This window comes from Cimex lectularius, unplaced genomic scaffold, assembly GCF_000648675.2.
Source record: "Cimex lectularius strain Harlan isolate CLEC.00 unplaced genomic scaffold, Clec_2.1 scaffold10, whole genome shotgun sequence".
Taxonomy (NCBI): domain Eukaryota; kingdom Metazoa; phylum Arthropoda; class Insecta; order Hemiptera; family Cimicidae; genus Cimex; species Cimex lectularius.
The window spans coordinates 3,005,674-3,021,146 of record NW_019392665.1 but is presented as its reverse complement, the minus strand read 5'-3'; the positions used below and the strand labels follow the sequence as shown (position 1 = coordinate 3,021,146).

General features: G+C 37.2%; 1 protein-coding gene across 3 annotated transcripts in view; it reads right to left on the bottom strand.

Annotated features, from left to right (window-relative positions):
* LOC106667419 (dipeptidase 1-like) overlaps positions 1–15,473 on the bottom strand; it is a 357,350-nt gene that overhangs the window by 203,420 nt on the left and 138,457 nt on the right. For 2 of the 3 annotated variants that reach the window (XM_024225054.1, XM_014395364.2), the window contains exon 4: positions 3,161–3,190. The exons of the other annotated variant lie outside the window; for it this stretch is intronic. In XM_024225054.1, the coding sequence (XP_024080822.1) occupies positions 3,161–3,190 (30 nt within the window). The remainder of the gene's footprint in view (positions 1–3,160; positions 3,191–15,473) is intronic. 3 annotated transcript variants of the gene reach the window in all.

Below are 15,473 nucleotides of genomic sequence, written 5' to 3'. Positions count from 1 at the left end.
TGTGGATAGTGAGGTTAGTGACATAATAAGGTGCTTTGACAATTTGTCTAAGGACTTTCGGCTGGAAGTACTGGATGTGTTGGATATTAGGATGGCTTCGTAGTTCCACTCCGTATGTCCATATTGGTCTTAGTAAAGTCTTGTACAGTGTTAGCTTTGTATTAATTGTCAAAATCGATTTTGGTCTTAGAAGTCTTTGTAGTAGTCCAAGTCTTGTATTAAGTTGTTGTTTTTAAGCCTTGTGTGAGGATTCCACGTCAGTCTGCTGTCGAGATCTAGTCCCAGGTATTTGGCTTGAGTCGAAACTGGTACCTCTTTGTTGTTGATGTTCAATATAGGGCAATACTGCTTTTTCAGCGTAAAAGTACACTGAGTGCATTTTTCTTCGTTCAGTCTTGTCCTCCGTTTTTTACACTAGTCTTCGATCTCAAGCTGTTCCTGGACGTTGGAGGTAGCTTGGAAAGGAATCGATTTAGAGGATAGGATTGCGGTGTCGTCCGCGTAGGTGGTGATAATAGTGTCAGGGAGTATTCGTAGGTCGGCAGGGTAAATGATATATAGGATAGGTCCAAGGATACTACCTTGCGGTACACCGTTTAACTTCCGAGTATTCATTGCCGCACCTCACTCTTGTTTTGTAAACAAATTTTTTTATTTACAAATTATAAATAATACACAAATAAGATACACCATAACTACCACGAAACTGAAAAAGATATGGATAAGAGACCTTCTCGATTGAATGTGGATGCTTCAGATCTCTTTTTTTTAAACTCAGTACTCTAAAAAACAGCCCAGAATAAATTAAATCTGTTCTTATTTTAATTAAAGAGAAAAGTAATACGCTTTCTTTTTAACAAAATTTTTTAATTCATAAATTCTCTCGTTTACAAAAATTACTAAGTGCGTTAGAAACGTTTAGATGATTCAGGTCTCACTTTGGTTAAAATATACAACATTCTAAAAAGTAAACAAAATTGATTAAACTTATTTATTTGTTTTTATTATATAAATGAAATCGGTTTGTTTTTAGGATGGATGCTTTAAAAAGTAATTGGCTGGTGTATAAAAATAAACAAGAATATGTTGGAAAGTACCCAACATTGAATAAACCTATTAAATATTATATTATTATATTATAATAAAACTATTGCAATTAAAGAGAATGAACGGAGCTTTTTTAATTAAAATTTTTAATTCCAAAATTGTCTTTAGTACAAAAATAACTAAGAGATTTGGCAACTTTTGGGTGCAATAGATCTCACTTTTTTGACAAGATTCTCAAAAAGTAAACCAAATTGATTGAACTTATTTTTGTTTTAAGAGGACGCAATGGAGTTTTTTCTTAGTGTGGAAACTTTTAACAGAAATTATCTTGTAAAACTAAAGAAGAATATTGGAAACCTTGGGTCCCCTCTGATCTTGTTATATATAAATTCCAAACTTTGCAAAAAAAACTGTTCAAAATTTATTTAACATTTTTGTTAATGAAGGAAAGAAATATAGTTCCTTTTGTACCAAGTCATAATTCAAAAATTCTTTTAGAAAATTAAGCAAGAATTATGTACGAAACCTTTCGCCTTATTAGATTTTATGTACTTTTATTTCAAATTATCACTATACAATTTTAATTAAAATTAAATAGTTGGCTTTTTTTATTATGAAGGTTAATAGAAATGATCTGGACCTTTCAGACTTTGTTTGAAGGAAAATCATTCAGAAAATTTTCAAAATATATAACATTTGTTTTTTTAAATAACTGGAAAAGATAGAGCTTTTTGTATTAAAATTTTTAATTAAAAAATTATCTCGTGTATAAAAAATTACCAAAAGCGTTAGAAAGAGTTGGGTGCATCAAATATCGCTTTTTGTTGAGCTCTCATCAATATTAAACAGTAAACACAATTTATTAAACTCATATTTTTAAACTGGATACAGACAAATAGAGTTTTGTCTCACAAGGTTGGTGAGACACAGATTTGGACCAAATTTTTTTGGTGAGTCTAGATTCCAAAATACTGGACACGTGTTCACCACTTCTTGTGAATAGACCGTGGTTATGTCAAAACAATTTTTGAAAGTTGAAATTTTATGTTTTTTTAATATTTTTATTTCTACGTCCTACTTGCTCGAACCTACTATGTGATTATATAATTTTGTAGAATTTATTTCGTAGATTGCAATAAAAACATAGTAAAAGCTATCACAGTTATCAATAGCCAAAATATTTCTAAAAACCAAATATTTTTCCAATAAACTAAGTCATAATTTTTTTCGTGAAACTAACATGAAATTTCGTTTTAACAACCCCTAAATTAAATTTTTATTTGAATTTAAATTTGTCGACTGTTTGACCCCTATTTTTTCGGTTTTTAATAAATCGTTATCGGATTATCTGATTTAAACGGTTGCAAATCAAAAACGGCATAAGAGAATATATAATATTTGTATAAGAAAATTCTCAAAATATAAAAAAAAATTGTCAAAAATTAACTTCGTTTTTTGAGAATGAAAATAATAGCCCAATTTTAATGTTTCATACAGTTATAAAATTGCAACACTTGATAATTAATTTCGAACAATTATGAACTACAAAAATTTGTTTACTAGATTTTGAGAAAAATGATGTTAGACCTTGCACTACGAATGTAAGTCAGGTCGAAATTATCAGTCAAAAAATTAATTTACGCCGATTTCCACAAAAGTCGGTAGTTAAGGGTTTTTTTAGTTTAGATTATTTTCTGACCTACTTTGCTTGCAAAATTTTTCTTAAAATATGCAAAAAAAAGCAGTATTTTGTTGATTTATCTATCTTGGAATTTGAAATATTCTGAGCCGTAGAACATTTTTGTTTTTGTGTTAATTTACAATGAAATTAATACACCAAAAATAATATTTTTGTAAACTACAAATAACCATCTATTCTCATTTAATTAATTTTTTTTAAAACGACTAATTTAATTGCCTAAAATTTATCTGGAAGGATTTTTTTTCTATAAGAAATAGAGAATAGGCTGCTAAAATTTAAAGACAGATCTGTACGTAAAACCGAGAATTTCATGCGGATCAAAATAACTAATTGAACTTTTTTTTCTAAAAAATAAAAGGAAAATCTATGACTATTTAAAATAAAAATATTAGGTTTCAATAAAGTACTCACCTGTAGTCTCTGACTGCTTCCCAGTCCACACTGCAATAATAATTTTCAAGTTAGCTCTAAATTTTGAACTAAATTTTTTTAAATGTTGAAACGTGCGATGAAATAATGTTTTCAATGAGGCGAAGTCAAAGGCACAGATGAGGTACATGAATGATTTTTTTTTTTATAATAGTGGGGTGGGAAGGACTTGAACAAGTATTTTCTGCAGGGCTCGCAGAAGAGGGTGCAAACAAAATTCCCGGATTAATAAAAAGAAGGACGTGTCAGAAATTAATTCTTCTCCTTCTTCACCTTGTGAATTCGAGATAAAGGTGAACGTCCAATTCTGGTAACGCCCTTCTGTTTAGACTAATTTATCAAGAGCCGTTACTTCTCCTTGACTGGCACGGCAGTCGGATTATCCCGCTTAAGAAGGTAGTGAAATATTAATGGTGACCAAACAAACTCCTTAACGTTGATCCATTATTCATTTTTCCCGTCTCATATTTCATTTCGTTCCTCGCCTCGGAAGGACGATCGTTTGTATTCTACAATTTACAAAATACCCTAAAACTCCTATAAGGTAGATTGTGACGTTAAAATTTATAATTAAGTCCCGACGGATAAACCATTAATTGGATGACAGTCTAATTACTGGTTGGAAATATTAATTAATTCGAGATTAATCATACGGGTTTATACAAATGTGCTTATCGTTAATGAATCGCGTATCGACTGTACAATAGTAGAATTATTATCGTTTTAAAATAATAAATTCAATTAATCTTAATGGCCCTTTCAAAGACTGCCAAAAGGACTGTCAGGTTTTGCTCCTTTTTTTAAGAAAAATTTAATAAAAAGCAACGTTTATCCAGAATATAGTACGGCATAAGATCCGCCAGGTCATATTTCTTTAAAATAAACTTGAAATAAAAAGGCCCTTTTGCCTTAATTTTGATGAGATTATTAGATCTGTAGGTCGGTGGAGAAATATCAAGTATTGCACCGACTAAACTCGCCGGTGGCCATACAACTTCGCCTGTGCGTATGACCTTCGTTGTCACCCCCGGCCTCGAGGGATACGAAGGATCGGACCGTCGAAGCATATAGCGTTAAGGACCTTGACACTATGCCTTCGGTGTCCCTCGAATGCGTACAGGGTGTGGATGGGGAACGGCGAAGTGCAACAAACAACCTATCCCGCGACCTCTTGCCTACTTGCGGCTCCACTGTTAGGGTCTCTTCGGAGGCTGAACAAAAGGAGGATAGCAACTGTTCATTCAGTGAAGTAGCAGGATTGGGGCGGCTGGGCTTTGGGGGTAGAGCGGGTCCGACCTGAAAAGGTTCGCCTGCGAAGCCCCCGAGGACGCCATTGCCCGACCAACAGTAGCAAATACCATTTGGGGCGGGATGATTTCTGGGGAAGAGTGGGCACCCGAGAGGGCGAACCTGCGAATTTCCGTGAACACCAGTTACCCTGTGTGGAGAGACTCCTCTCCTCATGAATGCCTCAATGTGGAGAATGGATACCTGAGAATGAACAGCTTTAATCCGTTCGGCACACATTCTCGGATTCGTCCCTCGAGATGAATGGTCGGGATGATGTCGACTAGTTCGTTGCTTGAACGGCCATCTCATCTCTCTTATCCACCCAGGGGAGCCATAGCCCACTTAATATGGAACTACGGTGACAATGGGTAGTACAGTGTCGACGAGGCGGGAGGTGCAACCTGAAATGGCGAGCCTCGTGTCCTCGTTTACTTCCTTTTCTCAATCCAGACCCTTCGGCACTTTTCTTTGAGACCTCTCCCAACCCTTGGTTACAAGGGGGGTATCCAGGCGCAAAATAATGGTGCAGTCTTGACGGCGTGGCAACCTATCTAAAGCACAAGCTTGATTCTTGACGGCTGCCGGGTCGGCAGGGGACGGCGGGTGCTTTATCACAGGTACACGAGGGTTATAGTACCAGATCCTGTCTGCATAGACGTGGTAGGGTGCATAACTATCTGTACTATGGTGGAGCAAATATGTTCCAAAATTCAGCCCCGCTAACGGACTCGGAGTGGCTTAGTGGCAATGCTCCTGGCGGGAACTTAGAGAAGAGGCTGTTGTCTATTTGTGACCTCCGCCCAAGCACTTGAGTATGACCTTCGTTATAAACCCGGCCTCACGGGATACGAAGAATCGGACTATCGAAGCGTAAGACGGAGTCCCTCGAATGCGTGAGAAGTGGCAGATGGGAACTGATAGTGGTCGGTGGTGCCTACATGAATGGCGTCCTTTACAGAAGGCAGTCTCCTCTAGGGGGTGGTAAGCAATTCCACTTTAAATAAAACGCTGGAGGAGCCCCAATACTTTGGGAGATAATATGACCTTCTCTATCTAGGAAATGTGTGGGAGACCAGACTGATGCATTTCAGCCACTTTGGATAGCCCTAAACGCGCGGCACACGGTTCGATGCACAATTAGGACCCGACCACTCGGAAAGGGCAAGCGGGGAGTGAGGTCCGTCTTGGCCCCTCGGAGCTGGGACAGCTTCTCCGCAAACGCTTGCGGCTGTAACACACATTCGTCGTGAGCGGAGGTGCGTCATCTCTCATCTTGAGAATCAAAACGTCCGGTAAGGCCATGAGCCAGGTACGGACGCTAAAGATCTTCATTGTGCTAACTTTGTTTCTGCACCAACAGATTAGCTGGTATCAACATGAAAAATTATTTTACCCAGGTTTCACAACACAGGTATTTCACAAGAAACTTAGGCCTCTGACCATTTCTTGTTAACCACGAAACTTACCATAATTTTTGCATTGCGTACTACAATTGTTTGAATTTCAAAAATTTAATGGGTTAAGGTTTTTTTAATATGATCCTTGATAGACTTAATACTTATTTTTTTGTGAAATTGTATGTCGGGCACGAAATGAGGCAGATCGCTCGAAATGATTGCCCTCTGACCGGAAAATGTCGACCCCGGCTTTACTCACGGTAATCGAAGTTCAAGTTCTTAGCCTCTCCTGAGAAGTTATCTGACGCGTGAATAAATTGATCTTCTTGGCTTTTGATGCCAAAACGGATGACATGTCGTTCGAATAAGTATCACGGCTGATTTCTCGCTGTCCGGTGTCGTAAAATCGACCCGAGGTCAACAAATACAGAAAACCCATGCCTAGTGTTTAATATTTTTTTAAAAAACCGAGAAAAAAGAGTCTTATCGTCTTGAATCCTCACCGATACAAAACGGCGGCCTGTTTGTTCTCGTCCTACTTCTGCCACGTCGACCACTCTCGGTGATACGGTTGGCGGACCATTCGGCGAAAACGCATACAATGGCCGAAAAGAGGCCGTTTTTGAAAAGGGCCCAAATAAATGAGTCGTCCCAGCGAGACAGACCCATGACTGTCTTTTTTTGATTGTCAGGGCTTTACATTGTCTCGGAGAATTCTTTTTGTCGTTTTTGTTAACTTTCTACTTTCCACAAAATGTCCGAGTTCTGATCGCTGGTTTATTATTACTTGTGGAAAGTAGGGTCGAGTTGAAAAACTAGTGTCATGAGAGGGATTCGAACCCACGACCTCCGGACCAGTACACTGGCGCTATACCACTCGATCTATCGTGACTTTCTCCTCCAGACTAACCATATCAACCACATTATCTGGTAATCGTATTAGATTCTCGGCTATATGAATTAACGAGGATAGTGAAGTACCTGTACTTCCATCATTACATAATATGTATATCTTTTACTTAGTCCTATTGACCAAAGTAATTATTTTAATTCATTTATTATTTTTTAAGTGGTAGAGTTAGTTGGTGTCTCGGGACAGAAGTTACTATAGCTCAAGTGATAGAAGCACGTTTGTGGGTTCGAACCCCGCTCGTGACACTAATTATTCAACTCAACTATACATAGCATAAGAAATAATAAATCAATTAAAATAATTACTTTTGATAGTAGGAACAACTAAACCATTACAGATTGTCTTTTTTAGATGGCCCGGCTGAATTTCTCTTGAGCCAACGACGCTATCAAAAAAAACAAAAAATACATGGTTAATATTTTTTAGTCTAGTTTCAAATTTTTACCTTTTTCCCCATACACGATACATCAGGCCCAGTTTATTTCCTAATTTCAAATACGACCCTATGCATTCTGATACATTATTTTAAAGAAATTTTTACGATAAAAATAATGGAATTGAATATTAAACTGGTCAAAAATGACAAATTTGTGGTAAAAAGTTTGAAAAAACAAACATTCATTTGGTTTGCTATTTATTAATCAAATTTCAGGTTCGAACTGCCTGCCTTGCGTAAAGATGCAGAGATTTGCTCTTTTTAACCATTCTTCACCCGTGCTCAGAGCGAGAGAGTCGAGGAGATGGATGGACAAGCATTTTTTACCTCCATTAGTTGACGCAGTTTTTCAACTGAGGTTGTTGGGTTATGATTGGCGTAGACACTTTTTTATTAAATGGCCTCACAGAAAATAGCCAAGTGGAGTCCTATCCACCCATCCTGGAAAAGACGATTCAAATTACGTCTCATCTGCAAAGAATTTGGTGTAGGGCATCCATCAACCTTGAGAACCATTCTTTGTCGTTGTTGCCGAGGATGCGAGAGTACGACATTCTCGGATTTTCCTGTGTCCACGTTGAAAAATTCCAACGGTTTAACATACCATTAGAGATCCACTTGGATTCATCAGTCAATTGGATGTATGGAAGAAAGTTTTCATCACCCTCCTAAATCGAGGTTTGTCCAAGGAACGTTAGACGCCTGTCATAATCAGGGTCCCAACGACCGTGGACGAGAAGAGAGCGATACAGCTTAAAATTTTAAGTCCGTAGAGCATCTCTAATTTTATTTTTTGAAAAACCAAAAACCTTCTAACATTTCGGGAGAGGAATTTGGATTTTCCTGAACATACAGTAAAAATATTTCAATTAATTAATCTTTTGTGTAAGGTATTGGTTGAAATGAAAAAGCTAGTATCAGGAGCGGGATTCGAACCCACGACCTTCCGCTAAATACACCGCTGCTCTACCACTTGAGCTATTGTGACTTCGATGCTCTCGGACACCAATTTCTCATCTCAACCTACAACCTTTCGCAATTTTCTCTCTTTTTGCCATTTTCAAATGTCGTGTAATCAGGATTGGATTCTCAGCGAGTTGTGAAGTGGCCAAGTGAAGTGATACTTCTTTTACTTATACTTTAAAATATTAATCCATTTATGGTTTAGTGGTCAATTGACCAAGTTACTTCTTTCAATTAATTTTTCTTTTTATGATAAAACTAGTGTCATGAGCCGGATTCGAACCCACGACCTTTGGCTAAAAATGTAGCTACTCTACCACTTGAGCTACCGTGACTTCGATCTTCTCGGACACCAACTCTCCCTCTCAACCTACAACCGTTCGAATTTTTCCTCTTTTTGCCATTTTCAAAATGTCGTGGATTCTCTTTTTATCTCAACCAAGACCTTACATAAAAAGAATAATTATTTGAAAGAAGTAACTTGGTCATTTGACCACTAAAACATAAATGGAATTATATTTATGTTGCTTTGTTGTTTTCCATAAGATTTTCTCGGCCTATAATCGCTGCTGTTCAACCAGAAGTTTCGGCTTACCATCACCAACAAGAGTTGAGTTTTCTCGTGATTGAAGTATTTTTTTATAAACGTCGTGAAATATGTCCGCCTATGTTTGTCATCCTCTTTGAAGAATAAAACATGGAATTTTCGGCTTTTTCAAGTCCGTTTTTTCACGTTCATGAGTTTTATCACTTTTGTTGTTTTCGTATATTTATAAACTTTTAAGTGTGACCGGTTTATGTACTTTTTGTATCTCTTACAACGGTCTGAATTTTCATCGCTGTTCCCAAATTATTTGAAACATTTTTTAAAATTTGTTTTATATTTTTCCCTATTGAATTTTTATACAATTCAAGGGTTTTCCAATTATGTTTTCTTTAGTGCAATTTTTATGCCAAATTTATTGAATATATTTGTCAGTTTGTATTTTTTCTTAACCTCTGTTTAACAAGTGTCTTTTGATTTTGTGTACGGTTTTTGTTTGTTTGCTTATTGGTTGTGCCTATGGTGTTCCTCTTGTTTTTTTGGAAAAGAGGGAAAATTCGAACGGTTGTAGGTTGAGATGGAGAGTTGGCGTCCAAGAGGATCAAAATCACAGTAGTTCAAGTGGTAGAGTAGCTGCGTATTGAGCCGAAGGTCATGGGTTCGAATCCCGCTCGTGACACTGACTTTTTTATCTCGACCAAGACCTTACATAAAAAGTGGTGGAGTACTGGATACCCCATTGAACATAAACTTTTTTATTGTATTTATTGTTTGTAAATGTTCATGTTTTCAATAGAAGTAAGAGGGGTTTATTTTAACGTTTAAAATCGTGCTTTTAGTGATAATATAAAGCTAGTTTCACGTAAAGAAGTAGCACAACAAATTAAAAATTTACCTGCTAAAAAGCCTCCAGGATATGACCTTATCACTGGAGAAATACTAAAACAATTACCAAAAAATTGGCATAGTTAAATTAACATACCTAGTTAATGCTGTAATTAGACTGAAATATGTTCCCAGCATCTGGAAATTTGCAGTAGTCATTACGATAAAAAAACAGGAAAACCGGCAAACGATGTCAAATCATATAGACCAATATCGCTACTACCGACAGTGCCTAAACTCTTCGAAAAGTTATTATTGAAACAAATAAAACCCAATGTAGAAAAAAAGAAAATCATTCCTGACCACCAATCTGGATTTCAAACAAGACATTCAACAATAGACCAAATTCACCGAGTAACGGACGTAATCTCTTGAAGAAAAACAAATTTGTTCTGCTATCTTCCTTGATGTCTCACAAGATTAAGAGATGTTATACACCAGTGATTTTCCGAAAATAGGTGGAGTAAAAATTGCAACGTTTGCAGATGACCTAGCGGTGATATCACTTGGACCGACTATCACCCACTCAACTAAAAACCTCCAAAATGCATGTAATAAGATAAACGAATGGACAAAAAGATGGAAAATCAAGCTAAATCAGCATAAATCAGTTCATCTAATCTTTACAAACAAAAAAGTGGACCAGGTTCCGTCGCTCACAATCGATGAGATACCATACAGCGATACAGCTAAATATCTGGGAACGACCTTAGATGCCAAGCTGAGATGGAAAGAACACGTGAAGAAAAAAAGGACCGAAATAGGTTTAAGGTATGGACAACTATTCTGGTTGATATGACGTGGCTTCAACCTTGCTATATAAAACAAAATATTATATAAACAAGTCATAAAGGCTATGTAGACATATGGTATTCAACTATGGGGTTGTACCAAACACAGTAATATCAAAATCATACAAACACTCCAAAATAAAATCTTACGTAACATGGTCAATGCACCTTGGTACATAAGGAATAAGGACTTCCATAGGGATCTTAAGATTACAAAGATTTGCCGCCAAACACCAGGCTCGCCTTAGCCAGCACGAGAATGTGGAAGCGACCAAATTCTTACATAACCGAAACATGGTCTGTTGGGGTCAATCTGGTATTATTTAATTTTCGTCTATTTTTAAACGGTTATTTTTCATTTAACAATTTGCTAAAAACAAGAGTGGATTTATAATCTATGTATAATAATATTAAGGTAGTTTTAAGTAGTGTATAAGCAGGTGAGAAGGTGCGATCGGCCGAAGGCTTAGTTGCCTACAGAGTTTTTGATAAATCGGCGCGGAGAGTGGGGAGACAAGTGCGAATCAATGCGACGTGTTGACAACGAGCGTGCGGGCCTGCAGAAGTGTTCCTTTCCTTCTGCCCAATTTTTGGCGTCTACTCTCGCTTCTTCGAGGCTAGGAGCCGAATTGTACGTCTGTGCCAACTCACTTTACGAGTTACTTCGCGTACCCATTTATTATCTGCGGAACTGAGAGTCAAGAATCTACAAACTTCGTTGATGAAAATAGACGGTAAAAACATCAAACCAAGCCGTGAAGTCAAATACCTTGGCGTTGTTATAGGAGAGAGATTGAATTCTTTTCCACACGCTCTAAAAATCCCGGAATCCACACGCTGTACCTTTGCAAAATTAAGCAGGATAGCCAAATCAACATGGGGGCTCAGCTCAAAGCCTCAACCTCAGCCAACGATCTATAAGAGCGTATATATCCCTATAGCAACGTATGGAGCAGCATCCTGGGGAAGAAAACTGCAAGGTAAAACCAAACAGGTAATAGAACAAACCCAGCGAATTGCTTTACTGAGGACATCGAAGGGGTACAGAACGGCTTCCACTCACGCTCTCCAAGTGTTAATGATAGCAACACCTATTGACTTCGTCATAAAAGTCCATAATGCAAAGAGAGAGCTGAAGAAGGGATTGCTACCAAGTTTACCCGGCTTAGAGGAACATGAAGCGAATTGGTTAAGAAATGCACCCAACAGCCAGCGCCAAACTTTTCTGAACGAATGGGTAACCGACACCTGGCAAAGCAGATGGGAAAGTAATATCAAGGGCAGGTTTACTTATGAGTTCTTTCCCAACATTAAAGAAAGAAAAAAGCAGAGTTGGGCAGCAACCAGATTTTTGGTCCACACAAATGCTTACGGGGCATGGAAACTTTGCAGTTTGTCTGCACAAATTCAAGAGAGCTAATACCCCAAACTGTCTGTTACGACACAAGCTATTCTTCTGCCCAAGCTTTGTACAACTTCGTCAGGACCTGCGAAACAGTTTTCAGAATATATCGCCTCCAGAATTGAAGGAACTTGTGAAAAGCGAGCAAACGTATCATGTGTTCAAACAGCTTACACAAAGCATCCTAGCGGGTAGTAAAACAAGTACCTGAAAAAAAAACTTTCTAAACCACTTGTGATATATTTAAGTGTGTAACCTTAGTACAGATAATTCCGGGCTGGTTACCTCTTTAAAAACAAATTAACATTGTTATACAGTACCTAAAACTGTGATTGTTCTTTATTGCTTAAATTAGTATATTTATATTGTTTTGTAATTTTATATAGTTTTTATAATTTTAATTTTGAAATTTTATGTAATGATTGTATGATATTACTGTGTGAAAAGGAGTAACCAGCAATTAGGTCAATTTAAGTAATACAGATAGGAAAAATATATATACCCCTAACCTTCCTCGTGCCCCTCGTTTAGAGCGAGGCATAAGGAAGGCGTTATGCTTCCATTTTCCCCCATACAAGAAAATAAGTCAGTCTAGTGGCCGACGTCCGCCGGTATGGGGTCTCCCTTCTTACGCCGTGAATTTGCCGGCTTCGCTCCGTGGAGACGGGCGGGGTTACTTAATGAATTAACAATGATGAACTTAATATTAACTTTTTAAACAAATGGGCCCCACGCTGTTTATATAAACGGAAACAGCGAACCGAAAAGAAAAAAAAATAAAATAAAACAAAGAAAATTCAATAACAGTAAAATTAATTAAAAAAAACACAATATTTACATAAGGAAACAAAAAAAAATTTATTCCAACGGAAACTAAAATATTAAACATAGACTAATCTTAATTCTCTACGGGTGACATTTTAACAAACGTACACACTAAATGAACCTAAATTATCATAAAATTTAAATAAACATTCCTTAAAAACTAAACTTTCCTGAGAACCAGTGTCCAGATATGCTTCTTTTCCAGGCGATTGAAAGTCCCCGCTTCTAGGAATGTGGAGCACCTCTGAAGTTGAGTGGGTCCGCGATCGCCTTCGTTGATCAAGAAATTGATGATTTTCCGGGGATATCCGAATCGACGCACACTCCTCTCTTTTTTTCACTCCTCTCCACTCTCATAAGCCTATCCTAGGCCGTCTTAATTTTGATTAACCCACCGCCAATTTTAATTTAGGTGGCATTACAATTCAGGAGGCATACCTGGCCAAACAACAACAATACACTTATACTATGTTACGTTTTACGAACGTAACACCCTCAGGTACGGCGGGGAGGTGGATGGGGAAAAAAAACTTCGTTGATCATCTCTTCATTCCAGCACCCAGCTCCATCTTTTCCATTTCCATCCAGCCTGCAGCATCTTGGACACTAACACTCGGTAATTATTCCTTTTTTATCGTATATCTATTAGTTATATTAATATCCTCTTTTAGTTTTACATTATTAATTTTATTACCATAATTGACCTGTTTTATTGCATGTAATACTAATTGCTCTCATGTGAATTTTTCGTATATGTTTATATATTTTTAATTACAATTTGTATTAACATTGTAACTCATTTTATAAACTCAATCCTGCTCTCGTTATTAGCAAATTCTTGAATCAACATTATATTAATATAATTAGCAAATTATGTTAATACGTTTCAGGAATTGGTTTGTTTGAAGACATCATACCCCTACCATCAGTGTGAGGGGGTCGTTCGTGGAAAACCGGTAAAAATCATTAGAATTGGGGATATCCTAAATCTTGTGGAGCCCTGATTGAAACATTGAACTCTGTACGCAAATAAGCCTACGGCCGATCGCACCTTCTCACCTGCATCCACTCTAGTTTTTAGCAAATTGTTAAATGAAAAATAACCGTTTAAAAATAAACGAAAATTAAATAATACCAGATTGACCCCAACATGGTCAGAAGATTAAAAGGAACAAAACCATACGAACTTGTGTAGTTAAACGTGAATAGTGAATAATGAAATAATCTTATTGTACCAAAGTAAACATTTATTTATCCTATAATATTATTGTAAAATTAATGGTTAGACCAGGGGTGCTCAAACGGTCGATCGCGATCGACCAGTCGATCGCGAGTGCTTTTTGAGTAGATCTCGAGAAGAAAAAATTTTTTAATAAGTAGGTAGGTAACTAAACTACAAGTGGCGAAGATATATATGACGTTTTCTTCAATTTTGTAAAAAACTACGAGCTACCAATATATAAATTAGTGTGCATTACAACCGATGGAGCACCAGCAATGACTGGAAACAAAAACGGTTTTGTGGCATTGTGTCGAGCTAATGAAGAATTCCCTTCATATTTTTCATTCCATTGCATTATACATCAACAAGNATCGTAAGTAGTCTAAAAATATTGAGGTAGATCGCCAGCAGTTCAAGTTTGAGCACCCCTGGGTTAGACTAATAAGACCAGTTTTAATAAATAAATTTAATTAATAAAAAAAATTGTGCTTGATGATTCAATTAGATTGATTATTATTTTATCAATAAAATTAACCAATTATAAAAAGTGTGTAAAGGATTGCATGTTAATTGAATAAAATTTGATTGTTTGGTTTTGGGCTGAATCAGTGGGAAAACCGTGGCCGTGTCCTCCGGTCGAGGGCTTATCCATCGCAATTAATCTCAAATCGAATCCTTCCCCAAGCGGCCGGACGCCGGCCGATCCACGAGGCGGCCCTTTTCCGATAAATTGTCCAAGGTCCGATTCAGAGTATATTCCAAGGAGGAATCTTTCATAACGAGATCCCGCCGAATAAAGTCGCTTACAAAAGGGAATCAATCAACCTCCTCGCCCCGCCGGCCTTTGCGCCCTATTGGCTTAACTCCAATTACCATTTCTTCGATTCCTCTCGAGCCCTTATAACCTCGGCGACGGGAGAAAAGGCGAGAGGTAATTTATAGAGGCCTACGCCTAATATGCTAATCCTTTGTTGATACAATTGAGTTTGCATTTAAGGTTCGTGAAGGACGCACAAGGGTTGATAGAGTTAACATTGGAGGGGGAGGTTATTGGCGTAAAGCTCCGAGGGCTTGTAATGTAATAAACTGCAGCAATTAAACCGAGGGGAAGGATGTAATAGGAAGGGCGGGGCTTCTTCCTCCGTCCTGCTTGGGTAATTAATTTCTAGGTTGATAACGAGCAGTCTTGGCAATATTCTTCCGGCTTTGAGAGAGGTTGTGGATCGAAAAATTTGCCAAAAGGCCGCTGGTTGATGAGTCGTGTCCTAACGCCTACTTCTTCGTACCTGCATTCCTTTGCTCCTTCATGGCCAATTAGACTTCCGCGTTCCTTGTTCCAAAATAAAATATAGTTCTGCTATAACACTTTGGCCCTTCAGTCAACTTAATCAACAAAGAAGATAATATCCAAAAGGGTTCAAGTTTACAGACCTACATTAAGTTCGCAGTTTTTACTTCAATCAAGCTAGAAACTTAAGAATCTGGTCTGACTTGTTTGACCTGATACTGACTTGTTTGATACACAAAAATTGCAGACCTCTAAAACTAAATATAATAAAAAACTATATTATAATTTGTGTAATTACTAATTAGTTATTATTTCAATTATGTATTGTACATTTTATCG